The 24,728-nt window shown below is 29.4% G+C and overlaps 1 protein-coding gene across 2 annotated transcripts in view; it reads left to right on the top strand.

The window, feature by feature from the left end:
* The first annotated feature begins 7,441 nt into the window (after nt 1-7,441).
* Nucleotides 7,442-24,728, top strand: part of LOC127278391 (protein lozenge-like) — a 35,650-nt gene continuing 18,363 nt past the window's right edge. The window contains exons 1-4 of one of the 2 annotated variants that reach the window (XM_051300096.1): nt 7,447-8,316; nt 11,008-11,238; nt 19,051-19,164; nt 23,956-24,261. In XM_051300096.1, the coding sequence (XP_051156053.1) occupies nt 8,061-8,316; nt 11,008-11,238; nt 19,051-19,164; nt 23,956-24,261 (907 nt within the window). In that variant the 5' untranslated portion in view covers nt 7,447-8,060. Of the gene's footprint in view, nt 8,317-11,007; nt 11,239-19,050; nt 19,165-23,955; nt 24,262-24,728 lie in introns of both variants that reach the window. The other variant, XM_051300097.1, reaches the window with a different exon arrangement.

A 24,728-nucleotide genomic window follows, 5' to 3' on the forward strand; every position in this document is an offset into this window, starting at 1 on the left:
TACTACTCAAAAAAATTTCAAGCAGACCATTTTTTTTTAATCTTAATTTTTTGTTACCATTTAGGGAACACAAAAACGAATAATAATTATTATTATACTCATCATGTAACTTCTTTCAAAAAATATTTTTTTCTTAAACAATTTTTTTTTTTAACAAATTTTTTGCTTTTTTTTGGCAAATTTTTTTTTTCAATTTCAACGACGCGTGACTTCTATTAGCTCCTCCACAAGTCCAACAGATTGTTAACGAATGTTCCGCGTGTAATTTAGTTTTCAGCCTCTTAAGGAAAGGTAAAAAAAAAAATAAAGTAACAAAGGAAAAATCTTTAAGAGGACGAATTTTTTATGGCGTCCAATAAACAACCCACAGCTATGGGAAAAAAGAAGTTAGAAGTTCAACTCAACAGTGTCCGATGGGGGACAAGTCACCTTTTTTTTTTTACCTTAAACCCAGGAGCTCCATAAAAATTAAAACCTTTCGTTGACTCGCGCGCATGCTACTTCTCGGTGAACCGCGCGGCTATTGTTGGAAAATTTTTTTTTCATAACCAAAAAAAATCAAACCTCAATTTTTTGAGGGTGAAGACACGACAATTTTTTTTTTTTCCTTCATAAGAAAAGAATCGAGAAATAAAAAGTAGGAAAAAAAAATTGGTTTTCTTGGGCAAAAAAAATCGGAAGGGTTACAAGATCATAAAAAAAATATATATATTTGTATTTATTTTTTCCGGTCATATATCAGCTAAAAATATTCGATATGGACTTCTTTACTGTTTTGACTCTTTGGAAGTCAAAAAAAGGCCCAATAAAAATTGCGCGTCTATTTTATTGTCCGGGGGAAAAAAATTTGTCAAGTTTCTTTTCAAGGGAAAATATATTTTTTGGAGGTAAAAGATTTTCTTCTTCTATTTTATTTTACAATTGAACTTGAATAAAAAAAAATAGAAAATTAAAAACTGAATAAAAATAACAAAATTAAAAATAAATTAGGTTAACGTGGAAACAAATTTTTTGAAATCGAAATAGTTTCCTTTTCTGCCACCATGTAGTGACACTCACGTGACACGAAGGTAGCGCTTCTGGTGTTCACTATCGGCATTACTAAACGTCGTGCAAAATAATTTCTATGCTTTATTGAATATATTTTTCTATAAGTGCGCGTACGTCATTCGTTTAAATTGAAAAAAATCATCAATTAATATTATTCTCATATATTATTACAGCTGCAAAATTTTGTAAGTACTTTGCTATTGGTATAATTTTCTATTAATTTATAATCATTATTTTATTTAAATAATAAATAACTAATATAATTTCATGAGAAAATTTCAACTATAAAAACAAAATTTTCCACTTTATTGCGTGGGAGAGTTGATGATTGTAAAAAAAAAAATATATATTGTCCCAATCGGAAAGGTAATCCCCGCGTTGATCTCGTTCCCGTCGAAATATCATATCGGTTTGCCATTGAGCCCATTTTCCACGATGGAACAACGAAATAAAACGAGAGTAACCGTATATCTTTTCGAAGGGACACTCCTACCCTTCATTGTATAATATAGTGGCACTAGGCTACTGCACTTTTCTTAATATAAAAAAAAATATATATATATATATATATCCTGAACCCTCTAGCTATAGGCCAAACACACACCCCCGAAAAATTTAAGCCGCACATTTTATATATATATATATGCGATTATTATTGCTTGAAGAAAATCAGAGCACATCCTGCAGTGCGGATAACAATGAACCACCGCTTGCGTTTACAACAATAGACTAGGTTTTTCGCCATTATATTTTTTGGGATCACATTACTATCAGATACGATCACCTCTACTATATATAGGCTTTCAGTAGCTTTAAGATTTTATCTTATATGTCAAGTCCCCATATGAATGGCCCGCCCAAAGAGGGTAATTTCCAATGCATGCCGCGCGTGTAATGAGAGATATCACATCCATACATTATTATTATTATTATTATTATTATTATTATTGTGCAGCAAGTCTTGTGAGATCGGCCTCCTTTTCTTTGAAAATATTATATATATATAGTAAATGAATTAAGTTCATAAAAGCCCTGGTAAACTTATCTGATTTTATAATATACCCCTGGACCTTATTATTCGGTTTTGCATTTTTTTTTTAATGCAATTTGTAATTGTTTTTATGAACAAAAAAAAAATTTTAAGTTTTCTCATTCAGAAGGATAAGAGTTTAGATTTTTGAAATTTATAATCTTTTCTCTTTTGAATAAATTCTACTTCTTTTATTTCTCAGAGCATTTCTCTAATTTTTTGCCCATTCAAATATTATACTGGAAGCTTATTTTCGCCCTCTTGCGGAGAAGGAATAAAGTTTCTAGCTACTTTTGTAACAATCGATATAATAATATATCTGCAATCGATAAACTTTAGATAGATAAATATATATTTTTATTTCTAAAAGATGATAAGTTTTATTTTATCTATTAAACATTTATTCGCATCATTTAATTATTATTTCAGTCAATTTAAAAAAAAATTTTAAATAATTTTTTTTATTGAAAACTTTTTCTGCCCTCTGTCGGTGAATCGTTACAGTTTCCTTATATACTTGCAATAGTCGATAATATATCTTTAACAGGTAACATTTCTTTGATGATAAAATGATTATATAGAGAATTATTTATATTCTTTTTTTAATTACAATTTTTTTAAATTATTATTATATAAAGTAGATTCTAATTATCTCTTTTGATCGGATAAAACAATTTATTGAATAAAATATTCCGTCGGTAATTTATCATGTGTAGAGAAAATTTCTCTACAAGGCAACTATCTTTTTTTTTACCCTTCGCAGGTAATGTAGAAATCAATATCCATCCAAATGGCGCTCAAACTTATATAGAGGATTTAAATTCAAAAAAAGCGTATAAAATATAAATAAAATTTTTCATATTATAATTTGTAAATATAAAATTCAATTTTTTATCAATTTCTTCTATTCTTCTTTTATTGGATCAAAATTATTATAAAGGAAAATAAAAATTTATTTTTATAACAAAAAATGAAGAACAAATAGTTTTTTTTTAATTATATTCCATGAAAATGGGGCGGGGGGAAAGTTTGTGTTTTTTTTTATAAAAAAAAGGTTTATTTTTTTTTCTTTTTTCGCTTTAAATGAACTGTTTGTAGCTCTTATCACTCCAATGAGCTTAAATACCCAATAGGTCATTTGTTCAGTGAAAACGAAATGTTGAATTTACAGGAAAGCTTATACACGAGTTATGGTATTTGCATTTTAATCCTTTTGATGTGCTTCTCAAAGTTGGACGTCCGAAGCTTACGCGGCACCCGCTTTGCTGTAAAGCGCGCAGGGAGGCAGAAGCTATAAATTTCATCGACATTTCACTGGGTATATTAATTTCACGGTGTAAATTATATTTCCCAAATGAATTTCAACCCATAGAATACCATATATACTTAAAATTCCCTATACTTCATCAATAATACACATTCATATTTATTTTTATATAAATAAATATGAAAGATAAAAAATTTCAAATAATTATCATTATTATTTAATTAATAAATTAATTATAATTATTTTATAATAGATTCCAAAGTTTTGAATTAAAAATTAATTTACAAAATAGAAGGGGTTTAATTTTTGTTATTAAATCATTTAAAAAAAAAAAAATTCTACTACAGTAATCGGTTTTAAATTTATGTATACGGTATATATATATAATGAAGAAAATGAAGAGCCATCCCTGTATTGTTAGGATCGAGATTCCAGTGGACAAAATGAAGGGTCAGTTGCATGGAGGGTTTATTAAGCTTATTAACTGACTATATATGTATCTACCGGTAATTAAAATACGCACACGTGTAAAGCAAAGTCAGAGTCGAAAGTTTGTTTTCAAAAAAAAATTTACTAAAACCATTGAAGAAATAAAGAAAACAGAAAAAAATTATTCCAAAATTATTAAAATTCATTTTGTTAAATAATTATTAAATAATTTTTTTTTTAATCAATAAATATCCAACAATTGTTTATATTAAAAAAAATTATTTATAAATTGTTTAACAAAATATATATTTTTTTAGTTATAATATTTTTCAATTTAATAAAACAATAGAAAAATATTAAGAAAATGAATTGTTGTGTAAGATAGCTTAATGTAGAGAATGGGATTCGGATTTAAATCAATTGAGGAAAGGGTAACTTAACTGGTGTCTTAATCTTGATTTAGGGACGGGATTTTAATTACAAGGGTCAGCACATAGTAGTATATATAGTATTTTATGTTCTTGTACACCTTGTCTCATACTCTATTCATATATATATTCTCGTGTTAAGTTTCATAGGAATAAATCTGTAAAATAATATAATGAGATTTTTTTTTTATTTTAAGACACTTTTGTCTTGATTTTCAAGACAGTTTATCGTGTCTTAGATTATTCGATCAAAGATGAAATTAAGAAATTCCGCCATTGATTTGGAAAATATCTAAGACATTTCTAACAAAATCTAAGACACTGTAAAATGTCTCATCAAGACAAAAGTGTCTTAAAATAAGACATCTGTTTATGTAGTGAATTTAAAAATGTTTTAGTTATTTTCCTAACCGAGACAATTTTAAGACGTTTTCTAAGTGTCTTATGTCTTAAAATAAGAGACGTTCTGAATTTTAAGACATTTTACAGTGTCTTAGATTTCGGCTAATGACGGAGTGTCTTAGCATCTTATTTTCCTCAATGAAAAAAATCGAAACATTTTTAAGACGTTTCCCAAGTGTCTTATGTCCTAAAATAAGTTTGCTTTTTTTATTTTGATAAAATATAGTCTCGACTATTGTTTTATTGGTTAGGGAAATATCTATAAGACATTCTGGCCGAATTCAAAGACACTGTAAAATGCCTTAAAAAAACATGACAAAAGTGTCTTAAAAACATTCGTTTTTGCAATTATGTTTTATATACCTTAAGTTTTAAGTCTTTTAATGAATTTTTTACGCAATAAAAAATAGGATTGTTAATAAATATTATTATTTTTTTTCTAAAAACACATTTGGAAGACATATACTACTACTATTACTATTGTGAGAGACATGAATCATAATTCACGTAATACTGTCCTACAAAATGCTTCTTTAAATTTGCTTGAAATAGCCACTTTATGAGAGACGAAATGATTTAGTATCTCATAACTTCTATATAACGCCGCGCACTCTATACACACGCACGTTACTCAAAATAATAGATAAAAGGTCCCGGCTGACCTTTCGAGGAGTTAATTATATTTCTGTAAATTTGTATATATATATATATATGGACGACTAGAAATGCAACTTGCGAACATATTTTCTCGATCGCGCGCACTTTAACAGACCACAGTTGACGATAAACGGTGGCACTTTATGGGTCTTCGACGACTATTCACAATCAGTGGAGAATAGGTAGTTGAGAAAGAAAAAAAAAACGGAAAAAATTCCTTTTTTTTTCTAAAATATAATAACTATTACTTCAACACAATATGTATGAAAAAAAACACCAATAATTGTCATGCGTGAGAAATTCATTTTTTTCGAGAAAAAAATTTTTTTTCGTTTTCACTTTTTTATAAATAATAATATTCTTACGTGGTCCATTGAGGAGAATTTTATTCAAATGTAAAAAATTCTGACAAAATATATGAATATTCGCAATATTTATTTTTTTTATTATTATTAAAAAAGAATTTTTCCAACAAAAAAATATTAGGTATTTTTTAAATTCCAGTAGTATTTATTTTTGACAAATACGAATACGAAAACGATCAAATTGTTATCAACTAAGAAAAGTAATTTTCTCCTCCATATTATTATTATAATTTATTTTAAAAAAACATCTTAAATACAATTTATTTATGATTACTCTCTAAATCTGAATTAGTAAAAATGTTTACTAATTTGAATTAGTGACTCACTTTTTGCTTCTGAATTAGTAAAATTTTACTAATTATTAGTAACTTTTACTAACAATTAGTAAAATTTAACTAATTCTAAAGCAAAAATTAAGTCACTAATTTAAATTAGTAAAAATTTTTACTAATTCAGATTTAGAGAGTAGAAAAAAAAATTGTAGCATCTTTTTCACCTGATTTCATAATCGGCATAACAATAAATTAAAAACAAATTTTAAATAGTAAAAAAAAATTGTGAAAAAAATGTTCGTATATATATATATGAATATGTAGAAGAGTGGAGAAATATAAGCGTATAATATATATACATAGATGATACTGAGATTGCGCAGGTTCTGCGCAGAGAGAAGATTTAACGTGAGTCCTGGAAGATAAGGATAAAAGAGAATAAAAAGAATGAAGAAACGTAGATTCGCGGGGGTGGGGCAAAATGAGCCCCACCCCCATATTGAAAGCTCCGCCTCTTGAATGTTATGTGACGTCACACAGACACTTGTTACGCCTTGTAGTTCAAAAACACCTCTTCCTTAGTCTGAAACTATCACACCTATAGAATATTTTTTTTTTTCATTCAAATCAATTAAAAAAAAAAAAAAAAAATTTTATTTCAATTCAATAAAAATATATTTGGAACAGAAAAATTCTATTTTTGTTTCAAACAAATGAAAAATGAAGAAATATACAATATTATATTTGAATCGAAGTGTAAGAGAAAAAAAGATTAAGAAATTGTTAATTAATAGTTGAAATATATTATTTTTTTTGTTTGACTAAATTTCTTTGAAAAACAATAATATAGATAAAAGAAATAAAAAATTTTTTTTTAATAGAAAAGAAATGAAAGTAGTTCAAAAATATGATTCCAATTGTGAAAAATGGTAGACTTCTAGTTTTAAGTAGTTACAGACAACTCGGTCAGACATATGCTATTACTACTTTGAATATATACTACTTATTAGAACGTTTAAATTAAATTTGTATAACTTCGGTTATAAATTATTTTAATTTCTTTTATAATAATTTTTTTTATAACTATTTTTTTTAATAACAATTTTTTTTAAATAAATCAAATTTTTTAAGAATAGTTAAAAATTTCAGCCTACTAAAATAAAATAATCTTTAAGACAAAATTTTTTATTAAATATTTTCTTTTTTTTTTTTTTAAATTTAGTAAAACAATTGCAATTATTATAAATAGCTATTGTTTATAAAAATAAGTTAAAAATTATCATTTTCATAACTAATTTTAAACAAAACGTTAAATAATAAATATTTTTAACAATCAGATTTTTGAATTAAAATAATTTTTTTCCAAAATTTTTGGCGTACAAAGGTGACACAAAAATTTACTTTTTTTTGGGGGGGGGGGAGGGGGGAATTGAAAAAAAGTGTTTTTCAGAAAAAAAAAAGCAGATGGAGGCGGAGCGTGGGGGTGGGAGGTGTATGTGAAGGAGAAGAAAAATAATAATGCAAAACGCATGGTTCGACCATGAATATAGTAACTTTCGCCGCGGGGTTGCGAGGAGGAAAAGAGGAGGAGGACACACTCTCCAGCTCTTGGGCCGTCCCGGAGGGCTTCCGCGGAACACGCGGCCTCCAAGCCACAATTCCACGCATTACGTCGCGCGCCGCCGACCGCGACTGACGTTTCGTTGTTATACACTCTTCTCAAATTTATTTTATCGATTCAACTTTCATTGATCGTAAATCAAACATAAAATCCTGTTTCCAAAAAAAAAGTGTTAAAAGAAAAAAATTCAAAATAGTGTCAAAAATTATACTAAGTGTTCAAAAAAAAAAAAGTGAAAATTTTTTTTATTTAAAAGAAACGTAATTGAAACAAAAAAATTAAGTGTTATTATAATTATTATGGAACAGGTAAATAATTTTTTATTCCCGTGAAAGATGTGTTAGTGTTGATTTTTTTTTCAAAATGAAAGTTCTACTAGGTAAAGTGAATGAGAAATATAAGTGAATTGAAAATAGAAAAAAAAAATAGTGTAAAAAAAAAAGAGAGGACGTCGGTTGTCTTTGCAAAAAGGAATCACGACGTCACGTAAGGAAGATTTATTGAAATTGGAGCAGCGGGGGCGGCATTTGACCGATGGGATGCATCTCCCGGTAGGATCAGTGAGCTGTGGGGAGAATTTTGGTTCCGTTGGTACCCACGAGTGTGCCGGGCCAATTGGATCTTCATTGGTCCCTCTTCAGGGGTTGAACTCGAGGTACCAAGAAGAAGGTGGAGGAGGAGGTGGTGGTGGTGGAGGCGAAATGAGTGAAGGTGCCGCCGTCGGCGAGCTCTGGTGGACCGAAAGACTCGTTGGCGAGGCCCAAGCCGAACATCCTGGCGAACTTGTTAGAACAGGTTGGAATACATAGAAAAATTTTTCCTTACTTATTTGGAGAGTTATGCCAAAAGTTTTCGCTAACCAAAATTGATAAAAAAAAAAATAATTCCAAATTAATTCGAAGCTTAATTTTAATTCTTTTAATTTATAATTTTTATTCAGAGAAAATTTTTCTTCCAAATAAACGTTTGGTTTATTTTTCAGAAAATTTTTTAAAATTCCTTCGAGAAATTAGAGGGAATTTATTCTAAAAAAAAAAATTTCGAAAGAAAATACAAATGAAAAATAAAACATTTGTTTGTATTGAAATTATATCGATTTTACAAAACTGTTTTCTAAATATGACGAAATTTTTTATAAATTCGGATATATCCAAGAGTATAAAAAAAAAATTTCATAAATTTTTTTCGACTATATTTATTTTTGTTCATTTATTTAAAACCCTTTTGATAACAAGATGATATAATCATCCATTTAATTCAAAACTATTATTAGCTCTAGTTTACAACCTTAAAATTATAAATTATATAGTGTTACAGTAGCGCCCCTTGTAGTGGGACGTTCCTTTTGATTCCCTCATATATATACAAATTAATATACCTAAAGGTCTGCATATAAATATAAATATGTATTAAAATAATGTTTTATATTATTAATTTTTTTTATACTAATATTCCGATTGGTTTCAAAGATTCTCTGTTAAATTCAAATAAATATTCATTTGATCTATATATTAATTTAATAAATCTGAAGAAAATTAAAAACTAAAAATGTCTTTTTTAAATTTTTATAAAAAATCTCAAACTAAAAATATTAAATTTTTTTTTGAAAATTATATTCCTTGTTTCTAAACGCAACAAAAATAAGTATATACTAATGTAATACATATACATAATAGGCGCCTAGCGATTCGCGCTTTATACGTATCTCCCAGTTGCGCATAGCCTATACAACTGGACCAATCTTAAAAACTAATTATTAATTTATAATTAATTTTTTAATACATTTTTCTTAACTTAAAATTTTATTTTATATATCTATTTTTCTCTTCAAATCGTATATATGCTAAAAAAAGAGTAATTTCTCAACTATTTTTAATATATAGCTCATTAGCAAAATGTGGTACAACTTATTATTATTTGTGATAATTTTTTTTTTCTTTTATTTTTTTGGTTGATATAAACTACCGCCGGAAATTATATAAATACGCCTACTTTTCAACAGTTTGTGTTCTGCTAATTTTGATAAAAATTAAAAATATATATATAATATAATATATATGTGATGTTCAACAAAGTTTGTCTAAAAAAAAAAGTATTCTAAAAGAAACGAGAAAATTCTGCATATATGTATGAGAATTAAATTTTAAATATAAAAATATATTTTATGAAACCGGCATAATTTTTTTATGGAAAAAATTTAAAACAATAATAAAAGAGAGAAAAAAAAAGTGATAAAATATTAAAAATGTGAAGTTTTTATGTAGGTATATTTTGATCGTATAAATATAATAGTGGTCTTGAAATATTACACTCATTTTTACCAAATTTCCATAGAAATAAGAAATAAATTCACAAATTACAAACAAATTTATTAACTAAAATAAAATTTCATTTATTTATTTAATTAAAATTATATTCACACTAATGGTATTGCTGATGCAATATTATAGTAATATAAAAATATTACCATAATATAATAATTTATTAATAATTAATAAATTATTTATTTTATGATTTTTTTTAATTAACTAATTTTTATATATATATTGTTTAAAATTTCAACCTCCACTGAAATCAATTTCTCATATTATATATTTTACAATATAATGTATATATATATATATATAGAGAATATTTCCTGTTTGGCATTATTTGAGACTTGAGGAGGAATTTCCCTTTCTTTTTTCATCTTAATCTTCTTAACTTTTTTGTCCACGGTAGTTCCCCCACCTACACTTTGACCCTGCCAATTAGCTCGTGCCTAATGAGTACCTACGCACACGTCGTCGCGGCTGCCGCTGTAATAAGGGACAAAGTCAGACTCGAGGGTCCAAAATCTCGTCAACCACCTGGTATTTCACAACGTCCTTGGAAAATATAAATATTTCCATTTTCTATTAAAAATAAAAAAATTCTACACTCATTTTTGTTTCCCAGAAACTGTAGATAGCAAATTTTCTGAAAATATATCAATTTTTTAAAAATTTTGTTCGCCATTTTGAATTTTGAAAATCTGACCTCAAATTCGTAATCAGCGACCCTAAAAACCCCTAGGTACCAAGTTTCCTAAATGAATATCAATTTTTAGCAGAATTGCCCGCCATATTGGATTCGCCATTTTGAATTACGAAATTTTGACCTCAGATTCGTAATCAGCAAGTCCAAAAACCCCTAGGTACCAAGTTTCATGAGAAAATATCAATTTTCAGCAAAATTGTCCGCCATATTGGATCCGCCATTTTGAATTTTGAATTCAGATTCGTAATCAGCGAGTGCACCTTGATGTTACGTGTCTGGATTACTAATTGGAGGTTAGTTTCCAGTTTTATTGAACGAGCTAAAAGTATTTTATCATTAAAAAGAAATCTCCAGTTATACATATATTTTTCAAAAAAATATCTCCCCTGAAAATTTCTCTCTTATATATGAAAAAATTATGAGAAATAATAATTACTTTTTTTCTTTTGTTTCTATTTTGTGTTACAGGTTCTCCCTATTTTTTATGTACTCAACTTCCAAATCATTGGAGATCAAATAAAACACTACCAATGGCATTTAAAGTCGTTGCACTTGGAGAAGTTGGCGATGGTACTTTAGTCACTATTCGAGCAGGTAATGACGAAAATTGTTGTGCCGAATTAAGAAATGCAACTGCTCATATGAAAAATCAAGTGGCCAAGTTCAATGACCTCAGGTTCGTTGGCAGAAGTGGAAGGGGTAAGTTTTCTTCTTTTAAAAATAAAAAAAAAAAAATTGAATTTTTGTAAAAATAATAATTTTTTTTTTGAAAAATAAAAAATATATACTCCTATAGAATGATAATAATAATATCAAAAGCAACGTGCAGAATAATAAGAGACGAGAATTTTACTCTCCTGTGTCAAGCCCTTTAGTGAACCCTCTAAAATCACTGTTATTGTAATCATCATCGTCATCAGTCACCCACCCGCTTTTCTCCTCTCTATGTTTCTCTTCATTTCTCTCTGTATATTCGCGAGTTTCCGCTCTCGCCGCCCCCAGAGTCATTACTCGACGTCCGCCACGAGCCCCAACCGGGTACACGAAACAACTGACCGTTAATCAGAAATCATCGTGGAACCCTGGGAGACCTGAAGTTATACCTCAAATCTCATTCTCTCAATTTTATTCTGAAAAATTCCGCGAAACCAGAAAGTAAAATACAACATTATAATATAGGTAGAAAAATATTTATAATTTATCATTCTTTTTTTGTTTTACATTAACTTAAAATTATATCTTAAATTTTTAACTAAAAGAATTAAATAAATAATAAATGTCAGAAATAACAAAAAGGCAATCTTCAAATAGAGATGGTTTACATTCTTTTTTAGGGAAAACTATCGAGGCCCTGATCATAGCCTTATTTTAATTTATATGGAAATAAAATAGTGAATTTAATTGACAAACTGCTAAGGCTCTTAGTAGTTTACGCTAAAAGCATAGTTTGTCTTTTTTCAAATAGGGAAAACTATAGAGGCGCTGGCCACAGCCTTATTTCAAATAGGACAATTTCTAATAAGGAAATAAAATAGGGTATATTTCATTGATAAACTCATAATGCCCTAACTACACTGAAAACTTAGTTTGTTTTCATTATTTGTTAGGGAAAACTATCCAGGCCCTATCCATAGCATTATTATAAATATGACAATTTCTTAAATGGAAATAAAATAGGGCTTTTAATTGATAAATTCATAGTGCCTTGATTATTTTACGTTAAAAACTTAGTTTTCATTATTTGTCAAATAGGGAAAACTATTCAGACCCTGTCCATAACTTTATTATAACTATGTCAATTTCTACACGGAAATAGGGTGTATTTATTTAATAAATTGCTAAGATCCCTACAAGTTTTAGCAATAAAAATTTAATTTCTTTTTCATTTTTTGTCAAATAGGGAAAACTGTAGAGGCGCTGGCCACAGACTTATTTTAAATAGGACAATTTTACACGGAAATAAAATAGGGTATTTCATTGATAAACTTAGAATGCCTTGATTATTTTACGCTAAAAACTTAGTTTTCATTATTTGTCAAATAGGGAAAACTATTCAGGCCCTGTCCATTACTATATTATAACTATGTCCATTTCTACACGGAAATATGGTGTATTTAATTAATAAATTGCTAAGATTCCTACGAGTTTCAGCTATAAAAATTTAATTTCTTTTTCATTTTTTGTCAAATAGGGAAAACTGTAGAGGCGCTGGCCACAGACTTATTTTAAATAGGACAATTTTACACGAAAATAAAATAGGGTATTTCATTGATAAGCTTAAAATGCCCTAACTATGCTGAAACCTTAGTTTGCTTTCATTATTTGTCAAATAGGGAAAACTATTCAGGCCCTGTTCATAACTTTATTATAAATATGCCAATTTCTACACGAAAGTAAAGTTTTTAATTTATAAATTGCTAAGGTACAAGTTTCAGCTAAAAATTTAGTTTCTTTTTCATTTTTTGCCAAATAGGGAAAACTATCGAGGCGCTGGCCTTAGCCCTATTTAAAATAGATCAACTTCTATACGGAAGTATGGAAATTTAATTGATAAACTGCCAGGGTCCCAACTAGTTTTAGCTAAAAATTAAGTTCCTTTTTGTCAAATATGGAAAACTATAGAGGCGCTGGCCACAGCCTTATTTTAAATGGGACAATTTTACACGGAAATAAAATAGGGTATTTCATTGATAAACTTAGAATGCCCTAACTACGCTGAAACCTTAGTTTGCTTTCATTATTTGTCAAATATGGAAAACTATCCAGGCCCTATCCATAGCTTTATTATAAATATGACAATTTCTACACAGAAGTAAGGTATTTAATTGATAAATTGCTAAGGTGAGAGTTTTAGCTAAAATTTTAGTTTCTTTTTCATTTTTTGCCAAATAGGGAAAACTATGGAGGCGCTGGCCTTAGTCCTATTTAAACTAGATCAAATTCTATACGGAAGTATGGAAATTTAATTGAAAAACTGTCAGGGTCCCAACTAGTTTTAGCTAAAAATTAAGTTCCTTTTTGTCAAATATGGAAAACTATATTGGGGCCCCATTTAGTATCAATATTATTATTATATTATTCTTCCAAATTGCTATTACTATTTACAATAATAGTTGTTAATTATATCATTGAAATGAAAAAAAAAAAGAAAAAATTTGCATCTATTTTAAACTTGAATATAAAAATAAAATGAGTTACATGTCAAGAGTGAGATTTTCTCCCGAAACGGAAAATGTCATCCATTGCCGAGTCCATCGCATTTGGGGGCTAATAATGTCGCACAGCAGCACCGTGCCCCTGGACCTGCGGTTAATACTCGATGATGGGAACGGTCATCTGCAGAGACAGGACCGGGCGGCCTATATGCATTCGCGAACGACAAACGGAACAGTTGGACCGAGCGACGGATGGACAGGCAGAGACAAAATCGGGCCACGCGTATGTGGCACCTATAACGTGCGGCACCACGCTCGAGTGCGATGGATCTAGAGTTTCTCCTCTCTCTATATATACATATATGTGTATTTGAGCCAATGTATTGGTGCAACACCGAGATGAGATGAACGTCATCCCACACCATTGTGTATAGCAAAGCACAACCGCCCAAAACCACTCGAAACCATCCGTTAATACTCGTGGCGAGTGGTGGGCCTGGATGGGGATGAAACTGCCGGTCGGGACACAACATTCGGAGAGAGGGGGGGGGACCACTCTCAGTGAAGGGTAAAGGGGGGTAACAGAGATGAACATAGAGTCACACAACAGGATGTCTCTGGAATTGTCAAATAATTACTATCGACGATAATATTCCGTTCCCACAGATGTATGGACTGTGGTAGAATACTAATTAAAGGCCAAGAGAAGGCTCTCCCCCCCACCCAACTCAAATCATTAATGATTTCTTAATTTTCGCCCCCAAAAAAGGTTTTCGCCAAGGTACTTTTGCTGATTGAAACGATTCGGATTTATTCGGAATGTTTCATAATTTAAAAAGAGGAAAATTTAGCTACGGATTTATTCGTATTGATACGGTTTGCAATTTTGGTATTTTTGCTGTTAAAAGAAAACGGGAAAGTAACATCAAAATTAATTCTATATTGAAACGATTCGAATTTATTCGTATTGATTCGAAATAAAATTTCTGGAATTAAAATTAAATTTTGGAATTAAAACGAATTAATTTGGATAATTGGTAAAGAATTTTTTCCTAAAACGAGATGAGTGTGACGAGAAATAATTGGCTCGATCTCGAGTTTTGCACAATTCAAATTTTTGAAAAATTAAATTATTTTTTAATCGATTTTACGAACATTTGTTATATTGATATGATTCTTGTATGTGGAAAAACAATCATCATCAAAATTTGAATTGACTATTTTTTTTTTTTTTTTTAAATGTTATAGAGAGAGGGAAGGTTTATTAAATGGATTGATTGAATAGTTAATTGCTAGGATATGAATCGGAATAATCATTTTCAATGAATGTTGTACACAAATGTGAATATTATCTATATATTATTAATTTGTTTTGATGAATTTCCAAATTATTTCCGAAAATATTTGCTGGTAAAGGTAAATATAAAATACTAAACTAAATTTTTTTTAGTTAGCCTTAAATAATAAATTTTGAAAAAATGCTTTAGTTTAACTTAAAATAAAAAATTAGTAATGAAATTGAATTTTTTAAATTAAAAAGAGATTTGAAATTAAATTCACTTGTAACAAAAATTGATTTTTTCTTCCTCTATATATATATTTTCATAAAATATAAATTGAATAGCACTATATGGCCGAATGTATACATAAAGAATTTAAATATATCGATAAATGAAAATTCAATTGAAAATGTAATGAAGCTGGTCTCTCTCTTTTTTTTTATAAATAGACTATCTTTTATTGCATCTTTCTCCTGCATTATATGCCTGCATAATCCATTAACTCCATCAGTGATTCAGGCCTCCCCAATCCTTCACATCTCTCTCTGTTTAAATGCCCTCCATTTCCCTTTTGTGATATATATTCCGCTTCTAATCCAGCTACTATTTATTCCCTAATTTTCAGGGTTATTAAATTATCAAGCAGTACATTACATTATAAATAATAAAATTATAATCAAAACAGCAAATTACATTCATTATGGAATTTATTAAATAAAATCAAAAAATGTATATAGATCACCGGCTCATTGAAAACGATAATTAAACCATTTTTTTACTAAAATATTATATAACTCTACTTTTAGAGCTAAAAAATCGTTTTAAAATGTTCAATTAAGGAATTTAAATAAAATTATGTTTATTTTAGATTGTCAATAAATGAAAGTGTCAATTGTTAAAATCAAAGCAATTAAACTAATAATAAAGCGCATATATATATCAAAACGATCAGGAATGATCCGATCGGGGTGTCGTGGTCGTATTACGAAATGTGCCATGGGCGTTTTGGTCAATCGACGTGATTGGGAATTACGGATTATCGTAGAGGGTTAACGAAGAAAAAAAACGAACAATTTTTTTAACGAATGAAAAACATTTGCTATAGTCAATTTGAATTTTGGGATATATCTAAAAAAAAAAAAGTTCTGATATAGTAATGCAAAACGAAAATGATCGTAAACCACCAGAAAGATAAATAATGCTATTCGCTAACTGCTCTATATATGTATTGACGAATATATATAGAGAGAACACTCGCTCAGTTATGGTTCAGCCGTCAATCCATAGTCGATTCGAAGGGCTCAAACAGTCATCGGACCTTACAAAATCTGTCCAGTTACCCGCTAAATAACTGTCATTCCACTCAAATTGGATTTCCATGGTCGCGCGTCTATTATTTCTATTCAATAGAAACTCTCTCGTTTTCAATATATTTGCTTATCAACGAAAAGTGCCTATGACTCTATATATATACAGTTACATGATTATTTTCAATAATCGTTGTTTTTGCGTCGTGTCTTCATTGTTTTGCAAACTATGATATTAAAATGTCATTGTGTGAACTACATTTTTTTTTTTATTATTTATGTAGTAATAATTCTCATTTTTCTGGTATCTTTTAGTTAATTGCTTTTCACATAAAAAGAATTGTTTTGAATAATTTGTTATTACTATCATACTAGTGCAGTAAATGTTCACACCTTGGCACATATATATATAGGCCATAAGAAAATATATGAATTTACAATTTCAAAGTGAAGAGACAAGCAAGTCGTTCTTCTTCAGCGGGGTAATAGGGGAATGAAGGCTTCCAAAAGGGAGGTGGAGCTCTCGTGTGCATATATCATTGACGAAGGTCTCGAGGTTGAAGGTCCGGTATATTAATTCCCTCTCCATAAATGTCCAACGGAGAGATTGACTACGCGCTCTTAAACGGCCCGTCGCTCGCTAATATGCATTTGGTAATTCACCGCTTCCAACTTATACTACTACAACAGAGAGGAAACGTCTACCGTTCTTGGAGATAACAAAGCTTTATACCAATTCAAAGTGAGAGGGAAGAAAAGGGGTGAGACCCTCAGAAGCACATCAGATGGACAGGTCAAAGACATTTAGAAAGATTTCTGACTAGATCTATGAGGTGCTAAATGTTCAATTCTCGCTTAGGGAACAATAGAAAAAAAAAAAATTATAAACCCTCATCGGTTTCGAAAAAAAAAAAGAAACTTTCGGGCCTATCAAAGAAACTTAAATTTCCAACATTCTTTTGCTATATATTATTGTAAAGAATTATATTTTATGCGACCATATATTTTCAATTTATCAATATTATATATCCTCAAAATTTATTGACTATATTCAAAAAATTTTGTCCGCGCATATATTAGAAAAAACATATTTTAAAAATTCTGCATGTAATTATAAAATTATCAACAATATATGTGATATATCTGTTGGAATGAACGTGTAATGATTAATGATTTTCATAAATTCTTTTCAATTGCTGGTTAAAGTGAAATTACCTGTCAGATATAAATTTACCAGAGGGTATATATTGCTTTGGAACCATGAAACCGTAATAGTTTTTAAATGCCAAAGAATTATTACCAAATGTTGATTCTCATTATAAATAAAGAAACAAAATCTCAGCTAAAAAATTTTATCCCAAAAATGAAATCTATTTTTATTGGGAAATTCATTTTATCAAAATAAAAATTTTTTTGCAAAAACATTTTTGGATTAGATGAAAATAAAGTGAAAAAAAATTTTCGATTCAGTTTAATGAGATCAATGTCCGTATGTATATATATATATATGAAAACATTCTTTTGACTATAACCTGGAAAACGCATCGCGTATACAAGTTTGTCGGAATGGCGTAAACGTCAACGATTTGTAATTGTCTCCCCTTGGTCCACCCTGAACCACCCCGTTGTGTCTGTCAACATGATAACCGGCATCAAACACCCCTGATCCCGCCACCCCCCGGGAACTGCAACTGACTGCAAAGCGGTACGGCGTTATATTCTAGTTATATCCCACCTCACCGAACCCCGTGACTCTCGATCCTGATCCTGCGGTATCATTGCTCTCTCTCTCTCTCTATCTATCTATCTCTCTCGCGTGCTCATTGTCCTATTCAAAATCATTTTCTTCTTCGAAAACTAAAAATGTTTTTAATTCTGAGACAATTTTTTTTAAACTATGTTTATTAATTGAAACTAATAGATTTTGTTAATTTAATTTTTAAAATCTAATTTTTCATTTCTAACTTCATTTCTCAATTTTCGGCCGCCATTTTGAATTTTGAAAAACTGATGTCAAATTCGTAATTAGCAACTCTTAAAATCCCCGAGTAACAAATTTTAAGTAAATCTAATTAACTTTTGTTTTTCCGTCCGCCATATTGGATCCGCCATCTTGGATTTTGAAAAACTGATGTCAAATTCGTAATCAGCAACTCTGGAAACCCCCGAGTATAAAATTTCAAGTAAATCGAAATGATTTAAAAAATTTTCGGCCGCCATATTGGATCCGCCATTTTGAATTTTGTAAAACTGACATCGCTTTCGTAATCAGCGGCTCTGAAAACAAACGTACAACAAGTTTCAAGTAAATCGAAATGATTTAAAAAAATTTCGGTCGCCATTTCGAATTTTGTGAAACTGACATCGATTTCGTAATCAGCGGCTCTGAAAACCCACGTACAACAAGTTTCAAGTAAATCGAAACGATTTTAAAAATTTCGTCCGACATATTGGATCCGCCATTTTGAATTTTGTAAAACTGACATCGATTTCGTAATCAGCGGCTCTGAAAACCCACGTAAAACAAGTTTCGAGTAAATCGAAACGATTTTATAATTTTCGTCCGCCATATTGGATCCGCCATTTTGAATTTTGAAAAACGGACCTCAAATTCCCAATCAGTGTTTTTAAAAACAACTTTCTTTTCTTAATTGTTCAGTTTCTCCTGATTGCGATAGGGTTAAAAGCAAAATTTTGTTTTTCCAAAAAAACACATTTATTTATTTAAAAAAAAAACAAATTTATTTTAATGTCATATTATCATTTTAGGAAAAAGTTTCAGCATAACGATAACAGTGTCGACAACACCACCTCAAGTAGCAACCTATACTCGTGCAATCAAAGTTACTGTCGATGGACCACGAGAGCCACGATCCAAGACGAGTGAGTACAATTTTTACATATATATGTATATTATTATATTGCATATATATATATATATATATATATATGTATGTATATAGCATTCCAACATTATAGCGCGTATTCAGTTGTGTATATTGAAGTACCATGCAAAATTATTATTGGCAGAAAATGCATCGATAATAATTTACAGAAAGTCCCATGTAGGTAGTAATGGGAGTCATTATCGAGCAGATGGTCAGAATATATAGAATGATGCATAGTGACCGACGTGCGGCGCGTGGTGCAGCGTATTCCTTTTAACCTATTCACGTTTTCACAGCGCGTGCTTTTACACGCGCGCACATAACAATCTACAACTATCTATGTACAAATGTGGCTTTTATCAAGTTATATACACCCACGAGCAAGCTACTCAATCTATAATGAAAAATTTAATTTTTATATTTTCTTAAAATAAAGAAAATTTTAATTATTTATAAAAAAAAAAATTCAATTTTCTTCAATCATCAAAAACTGATAAAATTGATACGTATAGAATTAGCTGTAATTTTTATTAAATTAAGTATATTATTACAAAATCATCCGTAGCTGTGAGGTTAAAGTCTTTATTATCACCCTTAGGGTCTTGGGTTCGACTCCCGGCGCTTGAGATTTTTTTTCCCCAAGTATTTCTTGATTAATAATAACTAAAAATAAAAGAACGCTAAATAAAACACATAACAATAACAGCCTCAATTTACTATTTTATAGGAAAGTGATGGATATACAAATTGACGCGCACGACATATGAGCATTACTCTCACGATACTTTAGCACACACACACACACACCGCGTGTTGAATCTCCAAAGCCCCTTTTACTCTATGGGACACGAAAAAAAAAATTGCTGTCGTTTCGATATCTGATTAATAGACACTGTCGACTCGACCGCGGAGGAGAGAGAGAGAGAGAGACAGAATCCGCGGCCTGGTTTTGTGGCCATTTCGCATTTACCCGCCTAAAGTATTGATGATCCAAAACGATTTGCTATTCTAGTTCACATATCGCGTCAAAAACTATAAACTGTTTCAGAACCATATTTTTTTTTTTTTTTTTTTATAAAGCATTTCCATTTTTTCTATGTGAAAATGATTTATTTGTTTTTCTTTTAAATCCAATATAAAATGTAACGTAAACCAAAAAAAAAAAGGAAAAAAAAATTGACAAATAAATCGCTTTGCATTATTAATAAAACCAAATTCGTATATATAGAAAGTTCTACAAATTAGGGAATTTTTCAGAATTTGTTCAATTTTAAGTATATTTAATTAACTTTTGTTTTTCCGTCCGCCATATTGGATCCGACATTTTCAATTTTGAAAAACTGATGACAAAATTTGTAAACAGCAATAACGGATATCCCCGACTAACAAATTTTAAGTAAATCTAAAAAAAAATTAGGGGTCTGTGAATACGAATCCGATATTTTTCTTTCAAAATTCAAAATGGCGGATCCAATATGGCGAACGGATTTTCAAAATCGCTCAAGAATTGCCTCAAAATACCTGCACGAAGGGTTTTGAGGTCACTGATTACGAATCCGTTGTTAATTTTTAAAAATTCAAAATGGCGGATCCAATATGGTGAACGGAAAAATAAAATTTAATTCAATTTACTTAAAATTCGTTACTCAGGGGTTTCCAGAGTTGCTGATTACGAATTTGACATCAGTTTTTCAAAATTCAAAATGGCGGACGATTTTGCAAAATCTTTTATCAATTATTTAAAAATACCTATTCGGGGAGTTTTTAGGGTCAGTGATTATGAATTTGATGTTAATTTTTCAAAATATAAAATACAAAATATTTTCTGCCAAATTTTGTATAATTTTCTTTCTTTCTTTTTTTGATAATTGTTTACCCATAGTAAGTATAGTAGTGTGTGCAATAAAAAAAAATGCCTCAATAAAAAGTCAATGTACTGCTGAGGGGGTACATTAACCCTTTTCGAATTTTGGGGACTTTGATTCCGTATAATATGTGCGCACATGGTTATATATAAAACAGGATGCGGAAGTAAACGCACAGAGGCTTATGTACTGTCGAAAATTAATAAATACATGTTGTGGCCAATAACAGAAAACCGTGGGTGTGTTTTCGCATATATATTGAATATAATATAATAAAATTAGTAATCGCCCGCACGCGACTACCCTTCTACCCTCTCTTTTTTTCTCTCTCTCATTTTTATTCTTCTTACCATGCACGTATTTACTACACATGAAATAAGCTGTATTTCTTGGTAAAACCGACTATATCAACTCAAATTATATTGTCAGTATAAAAATAATGTATGTGGCCAAAAAATTGAAGAAAATAGAGTAAAAAAAAAATAAACTAGTTTTTAGAAGAGAAAAATAGTGAAACGATTTTTGGGTTTATATATATATATTTCTAAAAAGCACAGAAAGTTGGGACAATTATATGCGAATATAATGATAGGTGGCAGGTGTTTGTAGACCTCAGCGTCACATTGTTCTCGTACAATGAAGCGTCGGTTGTTGGCCGACGGCAACTTGTACACGGTATTACATTGTTTAGATGCGTGATCGCAAACATTCCCCCCCCCCCCCTCCCCCTCCTCATCATCATCACTGTGTATGCAATATGCTGTCCTTCGTGTTTCTCTAACAGACTGCAAAAAACCTTTATTTTTTTTACAGTTCGTCAAACTTAGCCGTTGAATCTTTCTATATGTACATATATGTATATATACGTAATCTTTTATTCGCACAAAGAACAATGAGCCCCTTAATTTTATTTCTGAAACTTGAAACAAAATTTTCGAGCCATCTCGAAATTATTATTACTATTGTTTATTTAATAATAATAATTCTTAAATAGAGTTTATTTTATTCAATGATAAAAATTATTTGACCCAAGTAAATAATTTTTTTGATTCTAGTAAATATTTATTTGATTCAAGTAAATAATTATTCGATAATGTATATAGACAAGTAACTGGATTATTGGAATGAAATAAATTTTTTTTTTATTTTTGTGAAAATTTTTCCTGATAGAAATAAAATTTCAAAAGAATTGAGTGGGGGAATATTTGAATGAGAGACAAGAAAAGTCGCGCCGCATTTCCGTTTGAAGAGACCGGCGCACTTTTGATTAGATAAGCTTGTCATTTTGTGACACACATAAAATATATGAAATATATATATATTTTCAGCTAAATCGTGAGTTCTTTTGTACAAAGGTGTTACGACTGACCAGAAGCTATATATTTAACCCGAAAAAATTGACCACAACATAAATCTTTAATAATATATAAACATAACCTATAAATTTTTGAATCACTGAATATTTTCAATCATAAACATAACCTATAAATTTTTTTTTTTCATCTTACAATTGACCTGCTCTTTAGAGCAAATATAAATAAATTTACAATTATAAAAAATCTTTACCTGGAATAACGATAAGTTTCACTGGAACAGCGAATATTTTTACTATTCCAGAGAAATATATCGCTGTTCCAAATAAAGATTTTTTTTCGAAAACATAAATATTAGGAAAAAAAAATTATTAGGGAGAAATGGAAAATTAATTACGACGAAGGTGTATTATATATATATGTGAGGGAAAAAAAACAGTTTTGAGTATATATCAAAATATGTGTTTTTTTTTAAATTACAAACTTCCTGGCATCCGGTTACGTGAGTAATTGTGGGATCCATTTGAACTCACGTCGCCCTCTCCCTCTTCTTTTTGCCTTTATTTTTTTTGTTTTCCTCATCTTATTCTCGCGTTTTGCGAGCATCATCCCTTCTGATGCGAATGCAACCATTAACAGTCAGTAGCGATGTGGAATAATAATAATAATAATAATAATAATAATAATAATACAAGTATCGAGAAAGACCCAAGCAAAGAGCCTTGACCATCTGGAACGCTATTTTCTCTCTCCCTCTCTCACCAACAATTTCGTTCAGTTTGCGGTTGAACTTTATTTGTCGCTAGCAGGAGGTGTCTCTCAGCCATAGTGAATACAATTTGTGCCCTAACTCTTTTTCTCCTTCTTCTTACCTAGGATCAACATTTTAATATTATTGTTCCATTAAATCTGATATCTTTTTATATTTTTCTCAAAAAAAAAAATCATTTCCTTTTTTTTAAATTTTTTTTCTATCAAATGAAAATACTATCGAATATTATCATTTTTCTTAGTAATCGTGCTAAAATAAATGAATTGCTTTCAAAAATTAGTAATTAATTTAAATTAGAAATCGAATTCTCAATAATTTAAATTTAAAGAGAAGATTCATGTATATATAACAGAAACATTAGGAGCAATATCAGATTTTAGGGAATCCGTAATTCTATATGATGCGGTGTATGTATATATATAATTATTGCTTTGAGGAGATTTGACTAAATCTATATTATGTCAGGAATTCTATTGAAGTCACATAGAATACTCTGAGTGATCGACTTTCTTCAATTATGCCACTCAATGGACTTAATTACTCAAACACGTTCTCCATTGCAATTACAATAGTGTACATATTGACAGATACTCAATATTGATAATTTCTTATTCACATATAATAACTTATATATACAATTCAAGATTATTTCAAAATTTTTCCAAAGTAAAATAAAATCTTACTTTTGTAACTCTAAATTAATAAATAATAATAATAATAATAAAGTAATAAATTAAAATTAGATAAAGAAATAATTAAAAAAAATTTATTTTATATATATTTTTTTTGCGTTAAAAGAATAATTTCAAATTCCTTGTGATATAAAAAATTTACAGGACAGCAACATCAACAATTTCGCGCTTTAGGTTTGGGACAACGACCATTTCTCGATGGCCCAACGTCATTTACATCCCACCTTCGTGAATTAGAATCATATCGAAGAAACAAACATCACCATCATCATACGACCCATATACATAGTCAACAAACCGGGAATGGAGCTTCGAGTACCGGAAATGGCTCATGCAACAACCCCAATACCATAAACCGAACAACGTCACCCTCCTCTGGTGTTCACCTAGCGACGACAGAGGGATCATCAGCGCATCAGGATTGCTACAAACATAGTCCTCAACATGGGGGTGAGTAATGATTTTTAATTCAAAAAAAAAATTTATTTTAAACATTCAGATTTTTTATTCTTATTTTGTCCTTTTTCGAAAATTTAAACACAAATAACAATAACAATGTTAATAAAAAAAAAAATATAAAAATTAAAATGTTAATGAGAAACTATCGAAAAAATTTGTATAAAAATAAATATACCATTGACAATATTTAATCAGTTACATACATCCATCAATTTAATTACTACTTGTCAAATAACTATTGGACTTGAAAAATGATTCTTGGTAAAAGAAAAAAAAGAGAAAAACCCTCGAAGCAATTTTTATTCGTACCGCATCAAAGTAGAGCTATATAGGTTTTTTTTACCTACAAATATATAGAATTGAAAACCACTTGGAACATCAATCGAAAAACTTGAGTATTTTTTATAAACAAAAAAAAAAATTTTTTTTCAATCTGAAATAAAGACAATCCATTTGAT

This window comes from Leptopilina boulardi, unplaced genomic scaffold (assembly GCF_019393585.1).
Source record: "Leptopilina boulardi isolate dan_hultmark-lab unplaced genomic scaffold, ZJU_Lbou_2.1 LbouV2_202, whole genome shotgun sequence".
Classification (NCBI taxonomy): Eukaryota; Metazoa; Arthropoda; class Insecta; order Hymenoptera; family Figitidae; genus Leptopilina; species Leptopilina boulardi.